General features: G+C 34.8%; 2 protein-coding genes across 3 annotated transcripts in view; both read right to left on the reverse strand.

Annotated features, from left to right (window-relative positions):
• Nucleotides 1-9,157, reverse strand: part of LOC110829490 (uncharacterized) — a 30,861-nt gene extending 21,704 nt beyond the window's left edge. Inside the window, exons 1-8 of one of the 2 annotated variants that reach the window (XM_022063214.2) lie at nt 8,948-9,157; nt 8,223-8,731; nt 6,111-6,674; nt 5,641-5,853; nt 5,122-5,244; nt 4,541-4,653; nt 3,976-4,137; nt 3,060-3,253 (exon numbers count right to left, since the gene is read on the reverse strand). In XM_022063214.2, the coding sequence (XP_021918906.1) occupies nt 3,060-3,253; nt 3,976-4,137; nt 4,541-4,653; nt 5,122-5,244; nt 5,641-5,853; nt 6,111-6,674; nt 8,223-8,709 (1,856 nt within the window). In that variant the 5' untranslated portion in view covers nt 8,710-8,731; nt 8,948-9,157. The remainder of the gene's footprint in view (nt 1-3,059; nt 3,254-3,975; nt 4,138-4,540; nt 4,654-5,121; nt 5,245-5,640; nt 5,854-6,110; nt 6,675-8,222; nt 8,732-8,947) is intronic. The other variant, XM_022063215.2, reaches the window with a different exon arrangement.
• A 1,185-nt stretch (nt 9,158-10,342) lies between these two features.
• On the reverse strand, nt 10,343-20,284 carry LOC110829493 (serine/threonine-protein phosphatase PP1-beta catalytic subunit). The gene is made up of 8 exons (XM_022063226.2): nt 20,161-20,284; nt 19,826-19,957; nt 19,003-19,233; nt 18,736-18,912; nt 17,999-18,150; nt 17,293-17,427; nt 15,855-15,969; nt 10,343-14,651 (listed from the first exon to the last, which is right to left on the reverse strand). Exons 1-7 carry the CDS (start codon nt 20,210-20,212, stop codon nt 15,871-15,873), a joined length of 978 nt encoding a protein of 325 aa, XP_021918918.1. The 5' UTR covers nt 20,213-20,284; the 3' UTR covers nt 10,343-14,651; nt 15,855-15,870.
• Between the last annotated feature and the right edge of the window lie 640 nt (nt 20,285-20,924).

The following is a 20,924-nucleotide window of genomic DNA, read 5'->3' on the forward strand; positions in this document are numbered from 1 at the left end:
CACCTAAATCCTTCAAAGCCAGGTGGTAACTGCATGTACCACCTGCTGCAACAATAACAAATTCTGTATTTATTGTTTTCGCATGATTCTCAGAGTAAACAGCAATTATTTCAAAAAAAAAAAAAAGCATTAACCAACTGATCCTTGTAATGGTTATGGGTTGTTGTTTTTTTAAGCCTTGGACTAAATGTCCAAATACTATTTAGATGAGCTTTGGCTTCAAAGGGTTAATTACAAGCATATGACTAATATTTTATCATTCTTAGTTTTCTGTAACAATTTCTGTTCTTCTAAGGTAATTCTTTTGTCACTGTTCACTGCTACAATTATTCTTGCAATTTTGGTTACAAACTTAAAATTAATGGTTAGAATGTCTGTAGTATTTATCAAAGAATGGCATAACAAAAGTAGAAACATGCTGTGACAAAAATTAATTTGTTGTGTGTGTTTTGTTTTAAGGAGGTTTCAAAATGGTGAACATAACAGAATATGAGAAACATTAAGAGTGACCTAATGTTACATTTAACCTTGATGCCAGAATTTAAACCCTGACTGGCTACACAGTGCAGCAGTATTCTAAAGGCCCTGTGGCAGAATTTTTTACACAGAATTTATAAATTGTATTTTTGAAACTGCTACACAGAATTTTATTACATTTTCAGGCAATGTTTAGAAGACTCTGAAATTCAATGTGATATAATTATTTTTATAAATTTCATTAGTGATAGGTCAGAAACTGGCTCTGCCTGGTAACAGGTACTTGGCATATTCCCATAAGCATCTGGACAGCAAGAAACAACTGAAAACTTGGAATATTAATTTGAGTTCATGCTGTTGCATGTCTATGAATTTTGCATACCAATTTATTTCAGTAAACATAGCATCCACAACTAAAGAGTAAAAATATAGTTTAAAAGCCTCCAATGTAATTCTTACAAAAAGTGTGGAAAAAATGTTTTCAGAAACTGAATTCTGGTAGGCCTGTAATAATCATCAACTTTTTCTATTGCCAATCACGCTGTTCTTCTAATGTACACCTCTTCACTCTTGCACCATCTAATGTTTCTTATTCAATTTCCTCACTGTCTGAGTTTGCCAAAGAAGAAACACTATCATAAGAATCAGAAGTGTCTACCTCACTTCCACTGTTACAATCACAAACTTCTTTGCCTAGAATGTTTCAAAATGCACAGTATTATGCACATTTCTAGACCATGCGATGTACTTAGCAGCACCATACTGAAATCCACTAACAAGCTTGTTTGAAGATCATAAAACATACTTTATAAGCCCTGTGTGATCATACATATTAAGAAACAAGCCTAACCAGTGAAAACTACGATGTTTCAAGATCTCGTACTATAAGTAGTTTAATCTTACTATAACAGATGATACAACCATGACAATTTTTCCGAGCCCGCAGTTGGTAAGTATATCCTATACTTGGGATATGCTAATCGAAAAGTTTAAATACTCTGAGAATGTATGGGCTCCAAGCTTTAAAGACAAAGATTTACCTCTGAAGAGATTCAGACTTTTCAATTTTGTCCTAACCACATTTTACCACCTTTATAATTCATTTAGCTTCAAATTTACTGTAAGCCTGTGAAGAGAATAATGTTAACCAATTTCAATACCATGATACAATTCTAATAAATAGCAATAAGTTCTTGAGGAGTAATAATTAATTTACTTTAGAGATATAAAGGTCCAGTTAGAATTATGTAATTAAATATTTGAGAGCAATTTAAGTATTCAACTGTACATTATTAATACACATATAATTCCAGTTACCAGTTAACGCAGCAATCATTTTAAGTCTTAAATGACTAGGCTAAATGTAATTCACACCTCCATATGTTACACACATGTACATATATGATAAACTTTACACATCTCATACATTCTACAAATATACTGGCAAATTGCAGCTATTTTATATGCTTTTTGGCACCCTATAAAAGTTCCGTCTACCATAAAGAAGTAATGTAAAAAACAAAAGTTCTATATGAAAGAACAACTTTCTAGTCCTCAAGATGTTACATATGCATGGATGCATCCTGTAATTAATTAACAAATAATGGAAATAAATGCACTACAGGGATAAAGACAGTATGCATCTGAAGACATTAATTATCATTACCACTAGCTGAGGATCATAATAAAAGTAACAATACGCACAATCAATTCTCAGCTAAGGTATTGTACCAGTCAGTGTCAGTTCCCATAGCATTGTCCAGATGTTGCATTTCTCAACAGAAATATATGCTTTATTGCCATAAAGAATATCACAGGTAGCATTTGCAATTTATATCTTTAGAAATGCTGAATGACTACCAATGAAGCATCACTATTCACAAAAAGAAGTCAATAACACTGTGCAGTAGTAGAAAGGAATCTTATAACATGTGAACTCATTACACTGTTAGAGTGGATCTTCTGGCTTGTAACATTGTGCAGTCTGGAAGGCGGTTATCAATGTTACAGAGGAATCTGAAGAGAGGTAGGAGGGTCCTCTAAAATGTTGGTGACCATCTACAAGGTATCACAACCCAGAAGATCACAATCTAAAGCTTCACCAATGCAAAACCTCAAATCTCAATAAAATTTTGATTTCCCAAGCAATTCCAAGGAGATACAAGTTTGTACCAATTACAGTCTTCTAAAACTAAACTCCAGTATAAATAAACATATACGCAAAAATTAAAAATGTATTTTCAATTCAACCTTTTAAATCTGCATAAACTTCTGACTTAGCAGTTCAAACATACTTCAACTACGTAGAGATATATGCAATTAAAAAGGCAAAGACAAATTCCTGTTCTTGAAAATACTAATTATTTATAATATATCAGTGTGGTAACACTGCAGAAACAGCTGTATCTACATAAAAATTATATTTAAAAAATCCCATTTAAGAAAACACATTTAACCTGTAGCAACCTGTAGTTTCTAGGAAGACCAGGCATTTCCTAGATATTTTAAGTGTGAAGAGTGGGACAGGGAAATTGTAAGAGCCCAATACATGCTACATGTTTACAACAGATGTGTGTACTCACTTTGCTGACCAGCTAAGAGTGGTGACAGCCTGGGAAGTGCCTGCAGCAGTTTTCAGAAAGGGGCTGTCACTTGGGTTCCACATGGGAGGCAGCATTCCAATCTCCAGGTCCCCATCCTCTGAAGATTCATTATTCTTCTGTTTGGCACCAGATCCTTTGCCAATCTGTAGCTTCTGCAATCTCACAGATGACACCTGGTATAAAATATAGCAAGTACATTCCTACTGCACTCATTCATGTAACACCTGTATTCACAACATATTGTGGTTCTTTCAACATCCAGCAACACCTTTCACTCTCTGAACAGTAAACACAGGCATTTACATGTACACGTAAACAAGAGTCACTGAACACATTATCTACTAAACAGGAAAGCAACGAGCGCAGGGTACAAGCATGTTGTGATGACAAATAACCAACGCCAGATCAGTGGTGGCCATGATACATTCTTTACAGTTTCTGCATCAGTGTTATGAATTTACTAAAACTGGAGCACAGAGTTATCACAACAGAAGGTAATTACTGTCACATAATATTTAATTTGTAGGTATAATGTATCGTCAGGGACTGCTGAAAACTGATTTTAAGATGTGGCTTTTCATGTAGATGGCTTACATTCACAAAAATATGGTATACAACTACAACACAAGCTCAGTTAATTCAGAATATGGTGGTATGGATGTGTAACACACATGGATAACAGTATTTTTTCAGAGTGTCAAAAATTAAGATAATGAATACACAAACATACAGGAGACCAGGAACATGAAAGAGAGATCAGGTAACATATGACACAAAAGAGAGTAAGGAAAGAAGAGACATACATGTAAGACTGCTAATGGAATGATACAGAAGAATTGGGAATGTTTTTCATAAGACCAACATTGACAAAAACACCTATAGATGGTGTCCACACCTTTATCTTTGGAAATGTTTTTGGTGGTACAGTTCGTCCCTGTTGTTGGCCTTTTTCACTCTGTGAAACAGGGCTAGAGACCAATGGCTCAGGTGAAGGAGATGACTTTCCTGTTGTTGACTTTGGTTTTGCAGTCTTCTTCACTGGTGAGATACTGGGATCCTTGAACACAATTCCAATAACTATAGTAACATATAAACACATGAAAATACTGAACACTACATGTGAAAAGACTATGCATATAAAAACAGGACTTTACCTCTAATAAGGTAATTTAAAGTCATTATCAGGTACTTTGAGTACAGTAAGGAGACTTCTAACACCTGACATCATCATTGTACTAGGTGATGATGATTTAAGATTTATGAATCAACACATCTATTTGTGGTTGTGCAAACTATTACTGTAAAACCCTGATAATACAGAGTAAACACATTTCAAAAAATATGTATGAATTTCAAAAGACCACATTACAAACCCACCAAGCACCAATACAATATAGATTTTATTATAACAACTAAAATCAAAATACGGATGAGAAATGGTATGTGCAAATCATACTCACTTTAGACAGAATCTTCTTTGCATCTCTGATAATCTCTTTAGTAGGGTCATTGATCCCTAATGCTTCTTTGCAGAAAGTAAAATTCTCAATGGTTAAGTCTCCTGACTCCTCCACTGGGAGAAAAAAATAATTAAACATTATTTGGTTTCAGAGACTTAATGTTCTAACAGCAGTGAGAAATAATGGTGACCACTTTCAATATTATGTAACATCACAATCCAGAACACATCAACTGACAATATACCTTCCACCAGATGGTGAATTTTATGTAATTAAAAACCATAAATACCTATTTAAATATACCTTAATACAACTTTGTACTGGAAAATGATAATGTAAGAACCACAAGAGCAATGGCAGAGGGTTTAAAAGAACAGAAGCTGCCAAGAATTTGCAATACTTATCGTAGGTCTATAAATTGATTATTGCACATGAAACTGAAGATGACAAACTATAAATGAAATGCAGAAAAGCTCATCTCTTAACAATATTTTGTTTCCTGTTCCTACTACATATGATCATATAAAATGGAATATTATTTTGCAGTATTTAAATATTCTACTGGGCCAAAATATACTTACAACTTTCCATTACTTCACGATTTGACCTCGCTTTCTTCCCAGTTGGAGTATAATAATAGATATCAGCCATTTTTTTCATTGACGATTCATTTGCGTTGCGGTACACTAGTTCTCGCTTCCAACCTAACAGGGAACAGCAGTATAATTAAATCTGAATTTAACTGTTTAGGAACTAACCCGAGCTAAATGGATTGACTTTATAATGGGTTCTCCCTCTGAGATCACAGGATCTATAAATCTATATATACACTTCTGATATTTTGTGGTTCACAGCATAACATATCAATTGTGCCTCTCCAGTTTGTGATGCCATGAAGTCTTGTAAGTCATTACCAAGGTTTTGGAGAAATGTTGGTAACCACCTATAAGACTACATGACATCACAAACCAGAAGACTTAATTCAGGGAATGTTTGTTATCACGTGGTTCATAATCTTCTGTCATACCGTCCCATATTGAAAAGACTGGGAAAACACTGTATTCATATTGCAATTATTTTAAATAAAATTTAGTACACACCATACTCAAATGGTTTGAGGTAAGCAGGATTAGAAAGGTCCACAAAGACCTTTTTCCCCTTCCCTCCACTTGAAGATAGAGCAGGAGAATCTCCACGAATGTATCTTCCACCTGAAGCAGATATTTTTACGCTGCTTCGAGAGCTAGCTGATGGACTGCTTGCTGCTGAACTAGTCACTTCAGATGATACTTCTTCACTAGCAGTAAATACACCTGTTAAAAATGTATTCATACTTGTATGCCAATATCTTGTGTATAAATTAAAACCTATACTGTGTTGTAAAAAGCATGTGTAACATCTTAATGGCATATTCCTGTCTCACACTGTTAAGGTTTTCACACATTTGTTTTTTGTGTTAATCCCCCACCAATCATTCAATGCAAACTGCAAGTCAATAAGAAAAGGTATATGTGACCCTAGGACTAGAAAATCTTGAAAACCCGTAACCTACACCATCTTATAAACATACCTGACACAGAATCTGTTTTAAGGGGCACAGCAACGTGAGCAGAACTTGAAACATCCACAGACATTTCCCTCAGCATCTTTGAATTTGTGTCAGTCAAGCTGGCAACTTCGTCCTCTTCTTGCAATTCCTTGTATTTTTTTTTGGCTTTCTTCCTCCTTTTCTTCCTTGCCTCAGAACCTCTATCATCACCAGAACCAATTTTATTTTCTTCTTTTGTTTTCATAAAGCTGTGAGATAGTTGACTCCTCCTATTTACTTCTCCCCCACTTCCCATTATATCGGTGTCCCTGCTTGAACTATCTTCATCCATTGGTTCGTCTTTTATTCTTATGTCATCTGCATCTGATATTAACTTCAGAGAGAATTTCATACCCTCACAATCATCAACATTCATTTCATTGTCACAATCAATGAAAACCTTTGATGATGAGCCAGTACTGTATGAAGTCAATTTTCTTTCCATATCATTATCCTCCATACTTATTTCCAGTTCTTCGAAGTCCTGGGATGTGCTGGCACCATACGGATCTTTCCTTCCACATTTCAATGCAGACTCCGCAAGACCTGTAGAAGAAAAAATGTGATTATAACAGAATTTTACAAACTCCAATATGCTTCTCTGAGGCACAGTCCAACTTGTTTGAACCTCTGAATTAAATATATTGTCAGGTGGTCTCTCTACTGCCCATTAACTGGTGAACAAACTACAACAAATAATGACAAGTTCTCTACATTAAGCAGGGCTGTGGAGTCGGAGTCATGGAGTCAGAAGCAATTTTAGATGGAGTCGGTACATTTTTACTGACTCCGACCTTGATACAAAATCTTAAGAACTCTTTCGCTACCATGTGATCCGCCAGCGGCCTAACACTTAGGGAGATTCAATGACACATTGCGCCACATGGTGTGGGAATAATGCTTTGTAACTTCGGCTCTGGTACCTTAAGAATACAAACTGTCTACAAATCAAACGATTTTTGCAATAACCATTATATGTATATTTAAATATATGTTACAAGTCTAAAAAGTATCCTGATGATTAACGTGGTGGTGATGAAATCTCTTGTGGTAAAATGTACCATGTTAGTAGGTTTACCATTATTAATACATATTGAGCTTTTATGAAGGAGTCAGAGTCGGCGGTTTTAGTACTGACTCCACAGCCCTGATATTAAGCATAGATAATCAAATTAATTCCCAACTGGAATGAGTGGCATTAACTGCTGTTCTACCAATAATGGCTGTACACATTCTCAAACTGTGAGCACTCTTAAACTACAGATTGAATTGGATTACATATCATCCACTTAAAGTTTTATAAAATATACCACAGTAACACTATATAGTAACAGTGTATTAACACTATACCGACAGTAACTAAAACCCGGTATGAAAGAAGTTAACACCTTGACACAAAACTGTATTCGCTCATAAAAAATGAGAATTGTCTGTAATAAGGTGCATTAATTAAAATTCTGTGGGTTTAATAAAAGACAATTACTATGAGACACAGAAACCTTGTAAGAGACAGGGAAAACAAAGTAACCCAAAAAAATTGTTGCTCTATTTGGGATCAAACATTACTAACCATTTATTTGTTGATGACTAACTGGTTTAAATGCACAATTAAAATCTTAAAGATTAATTCTAACAAAATAAAAATTCAGGTCTTTAAAGGCAAGGCACTAGTAAGAGAGAAAATTATTTAAACTAAAAGAACACGTTAGAATTTCATTACTTCGGTTGTAATAATCTATAACAAGGGAGAATCAGATATAACACAAGCCAACAGATCTTTGTAATGGTTTTGATTTATAGAGGTAAGAAGTGAATGTTTAAATATAATGTTAGAACCGAAAGTGATGTGTAGACAATAAATAATGAAACATGTAAATGAAGGGTAAAATAAATCTCCTGAACCAATCCTTCAATAAGTAATCTGAATGCAATTAAAACCATGTTCAAGAACATACTCGATAAGAGTAACCAGTCTTCTTAAATAACAGCCTTATATACTACCAGCAAACAATAAAACAATCTTATATACAATTTAAACCCACAATATTTTCTATAAGTTAATCATGCCATTAGAAAAAAAATTCACTGACTTACCAATCAGTTTTGTCAAAACCACTGCAGAACCTTGTAATAATGCTGTATTCATCTCAAAGCCTATAAAGTCCTCAGAATCTTCAGCATCACTACAATTCACAGGACTTTTATTACCTCCCCGTTTCATATTCTCTCCATTTCTTTCACTGGCTTCAACTTCACTTCCATCATTATCTGAAGTACTGGCTGAATCGGATAAATCAAGTTGCAACTGCCATTTCTCATCACTGTTTGAAGCATATTCTGAGTCCTGTGCATCTGTATGCTTGGTATTTCCACTTTCTTTCTTCTTGGATTTCGGATCACCTACGCTATCCTCTGAAGTGACAACTTGTTCTCCACCATTATGTAATTTAGCGGTTTTACCTACACTTTCCTCACCACAGTCATCACTATTATTTGTATCTTCAGTCAACCTGCCAGAAATTACTGAAGTCACCTTGTTTCCTCTGTCCTTCACTGGTTTTTCTGATTTGACGACCTCCATGACACGCAACCTTAATTAAGTTCTAGAAACATAAAGTTCCATTCATTTACAAGATATGTACACATCAAAAGACGTTCATTTACAATTGTGGAATAAAGAACTGAATTACTACATACATACAGTACGTCACCACCAAGGGATACTATGGCCCTTTGAACCATGTCCTGGGGTGAGGCACTCCTTTAAAAGTTCTCCAATGTAATTAAGTACAATTATGGTTTATGAATGTATAACTTACAGTTATTGGCCTCGATAATCATGCGCTTTCAAGCTTACAAAACCTTAAGTTTCACAGAACATCTTATTATAAAACGCAACGAAGCTCTAAACAAATAATGTAGTACGAATATTACGCAACAGATAGCACATCCATCGCACGCCGCTTTAAACATTAAAGCATCGCCATCCGCCACTTCCGCCTATTTGTTGTTTCCCTCGTCCATAGAATTTGTACCTGTGATGTGCCTTCGGTTATGCGCCACGCAGCCTGTTAAGTTCTCATGGCATCTATAAAAGATGGTCCTGCCATTAAATGACATCGCTGTATTAATGATAATCTTTTGGTAGTTGTGAATAATTATATAGTTCGCTGTTTGCATTGTATAATGTTTTTATGTTAATCTTCCAAATAAAAAATATAACTTTTTGAATTAGTAATTATATAGTACGGCAAATAAAGGGATTAAATCCCCCCATCGTTAGTGTGTAGCTTGTAGCGCCGTGAAACACTCAAATCCTACTGGATTAAATACTCAAACACTTTCATCAACGAAAAATATTTTCGTAGTTTAGAATACGAAAGACAAGTAAAGCATATTAAGTAGCAGTTCCTTCCGCACGCAAAGACAGATTGTCCGATTGTTCTGGCCTCTCTGTAAGTGTTCGGCACAACCCAGCATGAGAAACGAATAGGCAAGGAATCACCACCTGGAGTGTGAATGGCTGGCGAGTGCCGTCAAGCATATTCCAGAGAATGGAGAAAATAATATAGAGTAATAAAGAAGACCATAAATTAGCTGCTCTCTTTGGACATTGCAACATGTGATCTGGTAGAGATTTGAGTTTCAGATTTGGTGGCTATATCATGAGAGACCCCATGGTTGAGGCAGCAAGCACACTGAAATGCATACATATAGGGAAATGTAGCCAACTCTATAAAGGCTGATGATGATTAAAAAAATGTGCAGTAAGGACACAGACCAAAGCGGCAACAGATTTATGGAAATATGTCAAACATGGTATGACACTAAGAAGGTGTAGCAAGACAAAGGCTTAGCTGTAAGATGATTCACATAATGTGGAAATGTCTTTGGAGGAAGATTCAATATATGTCAAGACTTATCTGCTCACTTTAGAGGAAAGCATACATAAACAAGCCTTTATTAGACAACTTTCTTTTAAAATAGATTTATTATATGTAATTAATCCCACATGAATGTATACTTATGAAAAGACATTTATGAAAACTAGAATGGTCTACAATTTGGATGGACCTCAAATATCAAACTTCATCTAGCAGTTCAAGTTGAAACATGGGGATAGACAGAAAACAGACACCAGAAAAAAGCTGCAACTCATTATTACATTCTTAAAGGACAATGGAAATGGTTCTGCTAAACTATCATTACATAGGTAAAATAAACACTCATTAATTTATTGTTCCAACATTTTTCACATTCAAAGATAATTTTTAATGCCCCAGAAAATATGACACTATAACATACTTAAACACTATTTTAACCAAGAAATTCAAATTCTACTTCAATATTACATATAGTTTTTAAACATATGACAATGACTTTTAAAACAAAACAGCATCCCAGAAAAATAATTAAAATTTTATAGGTAAAAATACATATGGGGTTGGGTCAAAACTATATGGAAACTATCCTAACTTAGTGAAACCAACTTCAAATTCTTTTATCTTGCAATACAAATAAAGATAAGGGATAATGATTCAAATGAATCTTACATTGCAAATAAGCAGACGTCACAAATAATGGTTATGTTTAACACCTCACTAAACTTGCCTCTGAAACTCTAACCAGGTTGAGAATGGACTGATATACCTGGATATAATGATCTGCAATACTCTTCTGATCTCTACTACAACTATCATAAAGTAAACACAGTGAAGAACAATGTTGGGGAACATATCACAAGCCAGCAATGAATAATTTTAATGGAAAATAATAGTTTTAGCGAATTTTTATCTCGTATTATTTTAATAAATTATATAGTTAAAACACATACTTGTGCTTTTATGGGAACTTGAGCCATAACCACGATCATGCGGCTTTCCATACTACCAGTCTTATAGCAGACTACACACCTCTGCATCTCCCAAAAAAGCTTTATTTACCAACATATAATAAACTCAGTGAAAGCATATAATAACCAATTCTCATCCCACTCTTTGTTTCTGTTCTTAAAAATCTTAGAAAATTATACAGCTGAAACTCCATAACATAGTACTTCTAGACATTGGTTGATGGCTAATATTGGAAAATCAATGCCATTTTGCTGTCAGAAACAACTATTACAGTGCAAAACATTATTCCTCTGACATTATTGCAACAATACAAAACTACCTTCTGCAGTGTTACTGTCAGGATATGTTTTGTACCATGAGCATTAATTACCTCTTTTCCATTGTCCACAAATACAGAGAATGTTTTATTCTTGTACAATTTAATAATGCTGTATCAACAACAGGGATCACTTATGTATAATTTATTAACTCTTAAAGCTGCTCTAATAAAAAGCTGCCAGACATAAATATGTACTGTAATTACTAAAGCATGCAAGAAGTACTAGACAGAAACAATACAAGTTCATATACAGTGAGTGAATTTACAATGATTTTCATGAGAGGGTCAGATGTATAAGTCTTCCCATGAATTTGCCACATAATGGAGCCCTGTGTGCTTGTCCACAGATAAGCCAATAGGAACAGTGCTCAGAATCAGGTGGTCAGTCATTACACAGTGTGTGCTGTTGCTTTGCCTGAACTGCTAGCTATCACTTGACTCCACCCACTGTTCATATTAGCTGTCCATGTACAAGGACATGCTGAGAGCCAGTTGTGAGTACAGATACAACAGACAATCATGTCACTCACCACATGATGATAAGAAGAGACAGTCTCTGAAATGTTTGAATGAAACTCTACAATTACATGGCCAATCCATCAAGAAGACTTCATTGTGGTGTCAGGTGGTTTACAGTGAATATTAGAATTTTAATTTAGAATCTGTGTGGCAATACATGGTCCCATTTTATTTACAATTATCAACAATGAAAAGCAAAACCTACAAGCAAGTCCAATACATATACTTACAACCATACAGAAATTAAATATTACAGCTGAAAAACATGCAGTACTTTAAAACAGACCATGGCTGGTTCCTTCCACATCCTTCTTGATTCACTTGACAGTATGCGATTCTTGCAACTGAAGCAGCATTTTAACATAACCAAAGTACAAAAAAATAAATGTTTTGCACATGTAATTTCTTTTGTCAGTGAACAAAATATGAGGCAATGTTCATTTTTTACTGTTAAATCAATGTTTTTTGTGTATATTTATCGTCACTAAATAAAATAAATTATTATGATTACAATATTTCTTCTTGTAACCTGGATTTGGTGACATGCAAAAGTAAATGTGCAAAGTAATTTTAAAACACATTGGAATATAAATAAACACACAAGATACCAAACAAAATGTGTTTTTAAGCCAGAACTTTCTCTCTTAAACATTTTAATTTGGAATTCATTTAAATATACTAAATATAATTATCTGTACATCCTAATATAAGCCATATTTATAAACAGAATACAAATTTAACACTTATGCAAGTGACTGTATTTTACCTGTGATAGGCCAACTTTTTTAAAACTCAATACATTTTCCAAGTACATCAAAGGGAAAAACTAAGCATGTAGCATACAAAATAGTTTATTAACTTCATTAAATATATATTTACCACATCTTCATAAACACAGACTTATGGGATTAACCTTGCCCAGTCTATATATATAAGTCAACTCCGAACCTCTACATTCTCAGTCTTCCAAATGGATATAATCCAATAATTTCTCCTACCTCCTGTATTTTCTTTATCTGAACTACATGTCCACTCCACTATGATCTCTTTTGATGACTTTAACAATATTGTGACCAGAATGCACAACAGGATAACACACACACCTGTGTCAGCACCAATGAAATGCCCCATCAAGTTTGAAAGACCAAAACAGTTTATATTTCATCTGTTCCCTTTACATGCACACTATAGCAGAAGGAAGGAGAAAAAAAAATAGAAGGCTTGTGTCATACACTAAAATGAATAATTTACTATGATTATGTAAGTTTCATCTGAATATGTTGCTTCAAGCTTCTTCTTATAAATTTTAAAACAGAATCCTTGTTAATGATCTTGTCAAGGTTTAACTAATCCAGACCATTTACAAACGCTAGTAAAAACACATGCCCATTAAAATTTCACACTGACACTAACTCCATGAATCAGATTCCTTCTTGAAAAGCTGCAATCGAACAGCTAGCCAAGAAATACCCTGCATTTTATGGAACCCAAAAGTTCATTACTATGTTCACATGAGCCTGCTTTCAGTTATATTAAACTAACTTAAGTCTGTAAAAATAATTATAATTATTATTTAATGATGCAGTTCAAACAGCTACATGTTCAAAAAAGTCATTTAAAATTACCTTGAAAGACGAAAAATATAAATTATAGAGGCTTTATACTGCAAGTTGAATGAGTAAGGAACAGGTTTAAATAGTTATAGTGTGTGATATTAAGTGAGGATACTGACTTATTATCATCTGTAGGTGTCTCTAGAAGGAAATAAAACAAGTACCTACTTATACCATACTGACAATGCAATGTATAGAAAATGATCATCAAACTGATTACTTAAGAAATGAAGGAGCACTTACAATAACAATACCATAAAACAATGAAAAGGATGTAGAGATATTTAATTTTGGAAATGACAGCAAAGTTTACAGCTATGAATCAATTATCTGGTACTCTTCTTTCATCACTACTCTGATAAGAGTGCTTTCCTTTCTCACCTTACTTTTATTATTATTTCAAGTAAGGAATGTTTATATCTTAAAAAATATACATACCTTTTACATGAAAATCAACTGTAACACTTTCATATGTGCAGAGACACTTGTCTGTGATTCCCCCTTCAAGGTAAAATTCAATGTGCATCAGAGAAATGACTCAAGACAAGATATGAAGAAAAGAAACATTCATTATTTCACATTCATATAGGACATGTTTACAAACACTTCATATGTTAATTTTGTCTCTCTATTATAAGTACTCAGAATTCCTACTTTAGTCCATGAACAAATACAGATTTATAAACAGAATTATGTACAATAATAACAACTTTGGGCAAGGCTTAAAAGTGACACAAATGGTACTCATTTAAATCAAATAATTATTCTGTAAATAATTTAAAAAGCTCACAAAGATATAACACTACCACCAGCATTCCTCCCTCACGTAAATTAACATTACTGAATTAGCCTCATGGTGGTTTTTCAAATCACCTTCTTCATATATATATGTAACAAATGCTTAAGTAGTAACATTATAATGAATTCCTGCTTAGTGCAATGCAGTTAGAACCTTTAGTTCACTAATGATCAACAAATAAGAAAAAGAGGAAAGGCATGGCACTTACTGAAGTGGAAGGACCATGGGAATGAAGATACAGAGATTTGTACAAGTGCTTATGTAGTTCCTTTACACATAAGGGCTGCGGACAGGGGGGGGGGATTTTTTTTTCACTCTTCATAGCAAAATATCATCATCATCACAGATTACAAGTTACTGTAAATAGAAAATAGATGTAATAGTAGTCTTCTCTTTATCTGAAAGATTAATCTGATGCACCTGAAACAAAATAATGTATGCTGAGAATTACAGAAACACAATATTGGACATTGTCCACTGCCTCACGTATATATGATAAGTGTACCATTTCAGGAGCTGGCTTTACTCACATCTCCAGGTGAACGGTTGTTATTATAGTGACATTTTTCTCCTGTATTGTCAGTAACCATGGTCAGGATCAAAGTGAAGACCTTCCAAATACTAAGCTAGCATGCTAACCACTAGACCACTCAGGCAGTTCACAGAAGGTTGTGCTCATAATTCTATTTATGTAGCATGTCCAGTTTCCCTATTTCATAGTACAGGTAGCTAATATGGAGCTTACACCTAGGCTTGGTCGACAGACAATTCGTTAGTCAAATTTCCATTATTCCAAAATGACAACTTCACTGTGACAAAGGTAATTCTGTAGGGAGAAATGGGCACTTAATAATTTGCTTCTGTTCTACTGCATAGGAAGCTTGTCCTTATACTGTACAGGACCTAGACTCGTGTCAAACTAGAGACCCTGCAGTATGTTGTTTTATTATGAGATATTTTATGCTGTTTCTTGCTACTACATAATGCATCCTCAGGTTGCAGACAAACCTGGTCTTCAGATACACAGCACAGCTGTGTCAACAGATGAGAAGAGCTCTTCCAGTTGGAGGATTATGCATGGAGCTAAAAACCTATTACTATAAGAGGCTGCACTATTACAAACTCATCAACAAAGACTACAATTAGACAGGTTATTTGTTATGATATTACTAACAGTAAAAGAAAAGGAAGTTTGAATCTGGACCATCAAAACTTTGTCCAGGTGACATCTGCTGACTGTAATAAGTAGATTATTGACAAAGTATTTGATTCAGTGTAAGTATAATTAAAAAACATTTTGTGAAGAACCATAGCCTCCAAAAATATTCTAAGGTGGCAAGCTAGTAGCTCCACATGCAACCCAAAAACACACTACCACCCTCCCTGGTTATCCATGACTGCTTATTCAGTGCATTCACAGCTATTACCCTTACCTGGAGGATAGAATAAGGAGGCATCTTCATCAGGATTAAATGTATGAAACAAAACAGACACAACCTAAACGATCCCCTAATCATACAGATTAAACAAGTTCAAATAATGACAAATTCAAGCTAGAAAACACAAATTAAAGCAGGTCAGGAGACACACTAAACAGGTTACAGAATCATTTCTGTCACTGACCTTCATTGGAAACAAGTTATTTCTTCTTGGTTGGATTCCTTTGTGGGGTGGATGGTCGTCCAGAGTTCATACCACTGTACTGATACTTGGCTTTCTTCTCTGATGGCTTTAAGATCTACAAAAGCAACATAAAAGTCTCTCTATTTTATCACATTACCATTACAGCTTCATCAATTAACTTCACAATTTAGAATCTATAACTAAACCAAGAAGTTCTAGAAAGAAATTAGTATGCCTACCATTCTTTAAGTCCTTCAGTATATATGATGGGATGGCAAAAATAATTATACATTTTATTTCTAATGACCAGAAGTTTCAATTCCATCACTAAATGCAAACAGTTTTAATGCTGATTAATGTTCAAGAATGAACATATGTTCACAGCATATTAACACATGCACAGCTTTTGTGCAAATGGTGAGTAGTGGCCTAGAAACCAGTGTGACCACATCACAAGTGTCACACAGTATGTTCAGAAAGTCTACTACATGGTGTGGTGGTTGCATTGTAAACAGCATATCCTGTACTTCACAAACTAGTGCCCTAAACACCTTCCACACAACATTCAACCCTGTATTATATTAGCATATATTTTGATTCACTGGACAAGCTGAAGAATATTCTAATTAATAATAATATAATACAGTGTTCACTTGGTTAACGATAGAAACTGGTTCAACAAAAAACATTGTTAATTGAAATGATTGTTAATCACATGTAGGAATTAAAGGCTTAATTCAATCCAAGACAATCAGAAGTCAACTTTTCACCCTAAATACATAATTTATAATATTCAAATAAGCAATTTTAATAAATATAGGATATATGAACATATTAAAGCATTAATATACAGGAACATGGATAAACAATGAATAAAAAATTATAGCATAAATTAGTGCATAGAGTATAAAATATAAAATACTTTCCTTAGGGTAAAAGAATGGATGGCTTAAGTGTTTCATGGAGAAGTTGGGGTGGGAGAAAATTAATTTTCACGGATGGTGGAGGTTTAGGAATCACTGGCTTGAGAGCACTTATTTCTATACCTCTTTCATACTTTTCCATATTTCCAGCTTAATTTAAGTTAAAAAAACAAAGTATTCAAGATAGCTGTTTCCACAAGCAATATACATCAGACAATGAAAGGCAAGGGTCACTGATTAGCCAAAGTCTGCTGAGCCCACCTAGGAGCGCTCTAATTGGCCAAAATTGAGGGTCATGTGATATAATAAACATATTGTTAATAAAAATTTATCACTGATAGAAACAACTGGACCCTATTAGAGGCAGATTGTTAATAAAAACATCGTTAATCGACGGCAAGGGACCAATGTATAGCAAACAAATTCAGCAATGACCAATTAAGTCAAGAAATGTAAGTTTCCTGTGTGACCTAATTCTGCACATATTCATCTTCCATACAGTTAGGCCTTCATACCTGAAATGAGCACATAAGTGTCTCATCCACTGACATCATGCCACCAGCATTGTCAAACTCTCCACAATAATTAGGAGCTGAGAACAGTGTCACTAACTGGCGTTTTGCAAAAAACTCATAACCATCTTCCACAACCTGCAACAGATACAAACTGGAGTTATATAAAGGTAATTGCTATCACATACAGCAAATACCCTCAAGCACTGAAAACCAACTTGTTAGCGGATAAAGAGAGTAATTAAATACACCATATATCCTGTCTCTTAGTTTTTTTTATGTTTAACCAATTCCTGATGCATGAAAGCAATAACAAATCTATTCTGCAAAAACTATACTTTACTTATGATGTTCTGGTCACTTTTAAGACAAATAAGATGATAACATGGAAGCTGTTCACAAGTTTAACTTTGTTAAGTCAACTACACATGAAGGGCTAAAGACAATTTTATTAGCTTCAAGTACCAGCATCTAGTAAATTGTCATCTTTTGCATTCCATATGTAAATGAAAAATTCACTGACTAGAATCCAAATTAAAATTTATCCCGTTCAAAATGAACATATCTTGTTAACTTTACACAAATGAAAAGACACATAATGATCCATAATGAGGAAAGTTAAGACTGTATTTATATGCATACCACAGTTCAATTTTTGTACAGGTGATATAAAATTTCCATCCTTAAGAAAAGAACTGCACTTTCTTACCTGGTGTGCCCGGCAGATGAGGTCAAGATCATGTCGATTGAGAAACTTGCTGACAACATCTGCACCAAATGTAAATGAGACTCCACGATCATTCTCTCCCCAACCCTGGACATCCTTGTCAGGATCTGACCATAACAAGTCACATAACAATCCTGATGGAAAACAAAAGCAAAGTAATTAACACAAATTGCTAAGGTCTGCATTGAGTATTTTTTCATAAAAATCCTAATGATTGAAACACACTCTATAAACTGATATTGTAAAATTCATGTCTTGATGAAGAAACATAAGAAACCAATCCATACATCATAAGCAGTTCATGTCTTTCATTTTACATATTTTCCCTACAGTCAAATAGGCATTAAAGGAAAGTGTGTACAATAAAGTGTTAAAAAATTATGGCTTAAATGAAGAATCTCATGTTCCCCTTATGTTCACCCCTGAAATAAGCTCTCAGAAGGAAGGGTAAAGATGGAGAACAAATCCATGTTATCCTCTCAACTTAGAAATGGAAATATCTAAAAAAACAGTGAGTTATTGAACAATTATGGGCACTTAACTATGCACAGTGGTTCTATTCCTCAGAACAGTTTTCAATACTCAGTTAAGGAAGTCTCTTCAGTTTAACATAGCAATCTTTGCTGGAAGCCTCAAATGGAGAGAATAAAGATAAGTACAAGAAAGGATAAAGAAATAATAAGTATCCATTCTCAATATTTTCAGGAAAAAAAACTCACCAGTGTCTGGGACATCAGTTGGTCGCATGATTCGTCGAATTTGTTCCATGCCCTGTAGATCTGGACTCAGTCCACCATGGCAACAGAAGATCTTTTCATCAATAATGGCCGCAATTGGCAAACAATTGAAGCAATCGGTGAACGTTTTCCATAATTTTATGTTATAGCGGCGTTTACCTAGCACACATAATAACTGTTAATAATCAGTTTCAAAAGTAGTTGGCTTGCAAACTGCTAATAGCAAAACAATCAACTGTAAAAACTTACATTCATCATAAAATCCATATATCCTGTTGATGCTGGCACACTCATGATTTCCTCTGAGTAGGAAGAAGTTCTCAGGATATTTTATCTTGTAGGCTAGCAGGAGACAGATTGTCTCAAGAGATTGTTTGCCTCTGTCTACATAGTCTCCAAGAAACAAATAATTTGCTTCAGGTGGAAAACCACCATATTCAAACAGACGCAGCAAGTCAGTGTACTGACCATGAATATCACCTACAGAAGACAAAATTACATACAGTAACTAAATATTTATGGTTAAAGAGAAATAAAATGCAGAATTACATCTAACATGTTTAAGTAGACCAATACCAGCAGTTACAGGAACTGAACTGTCTAGAGTGACAAGAAAAGTATTGTTCTTCTCTGGAACATTTTTCTACGATCCACTGTTTCATAGTTGCTTCACTCATCAATACTGTATCATAAGTGTTTCTTTAAAGTAAAGTAAAAAAGCCAAGCTGTCCCACTATATGCCATGCAGGTGCTTGGGGGGATAGTATAGCTCCTACTCATTCTTGACCTTAGCTCTAGATGGGGATGAGTGGTCAGCATCACGCTGCACTTTACCCCTGGGAAAGGACCCAAGTATCCATTGGAGAGGAGGCTGAGTGGGCCCCAGAACTAGCCTGGACGCAGAGGCTAGAGGAAAAATCCTCTGTACCATCAGGGATAGTGTCCCAGTCATCCAGTCATCCAGTCACTATACTAACTGGGCTACGCCGGCTCATTAAGTGTTTCTTTAACATTTAAAAACACCCCATCCACCGCGATTCATACCTAAATATGCAACTATAAATAAACTCACCGCAAATTTTCAAAGGTGCTTCCAATTCAAGAAGTATTGGCTGCTGTAGAAAAATCTCCCGAGATTTGAGGCACAGTCCTCGCACCTCGGCTTCGGTCATCTGCACGGACTTCCCTGGGCGACATCCCCTTACTGTAAAAGAAATTTATTATGCTACAAACTTACAGTAGGTTTCTGCAAATGCTTTACAGTCTGCTCTATATAACGAGACTGAATGCATCCAATACATAACTCTTTTGCAGTGAGTACTAAATAAATATGTTTAACAGCTAAAAAAACTTATTACAAACTCAGTTCCAGTAAATTTTGCTGGCACTCTGTAAACTACAACGTACCTTCCAGGAGTCTTTGGATAAGGCTGTCGACGTTCAAATCAATGTCCGCCATGTTTACTGTGGTTTAGTCTAGAAATAAGCAACATAGAAAACACCGATTACATACAGGGAATACCAACATACGTATCATATGTAAGACTTCATACGTATCATAGTCTCAGGGGTAAAAGTTGGCAACACACATGGCGCACGTCGTCACGCACTATTGTGCTGCCATCTATCAGCAGCTAAGAAAACTACTACAATTACTGTGACGGCAGTTAAAATGTAATAAAAGCCAAACTTGCTTAGGAATTGAGGTTATAACGCCAGCCATCTTCACACTACAAAAGCAATCTTGCGGTAACATTGATACTTTATCATAGTTCCAGCCACTGCCAGAAGCGCAGTTACATTAACTCCCATTTAACTTGCTCAAGCTTGACACCCTCCTTGTTTAAAAATGAACAGTAAATTTTACAATTTTGAATATTACAATCTTTTCCAATATGGCACGTAAACCATATATCCTAACCATACATGGAAAGATTAAAGAGAACTGTACAAACCTCAATCAGAAACCTCAGCCACAAAAATCAATCCAAAGACATCACAAATGAAAACTGGATATTCCATTCAGCTGGAAACAGTTGACCATCTTCTTTTGATGGATGAGTGTGATCTAGTCATGACAATAATTTAACATGCACTAGAATCCACTCATCCACTACAGGAAGAATTAATGTGCTGTCCTGTGCTCTCCAATGCAACTTATTTTGTGGTTC

Source organism: Zootermopsis nevadensis, unplaced genomic scaffold, assembly GCF_977971745.1.
Source record: "Zootermopsis nevadensis isolate Lab colony 2312 unplaced genomic scaffold, Znev_1.0 Znev_ptg000008l, whole genome shotgun sequence".
Taxonomy (NCBI): Eukaryota; Metazoa; Arthropoda; class Insecta; order Blattodea; family Termopsidae; genus Zootermopsis; species Zootermopsis nevadensis.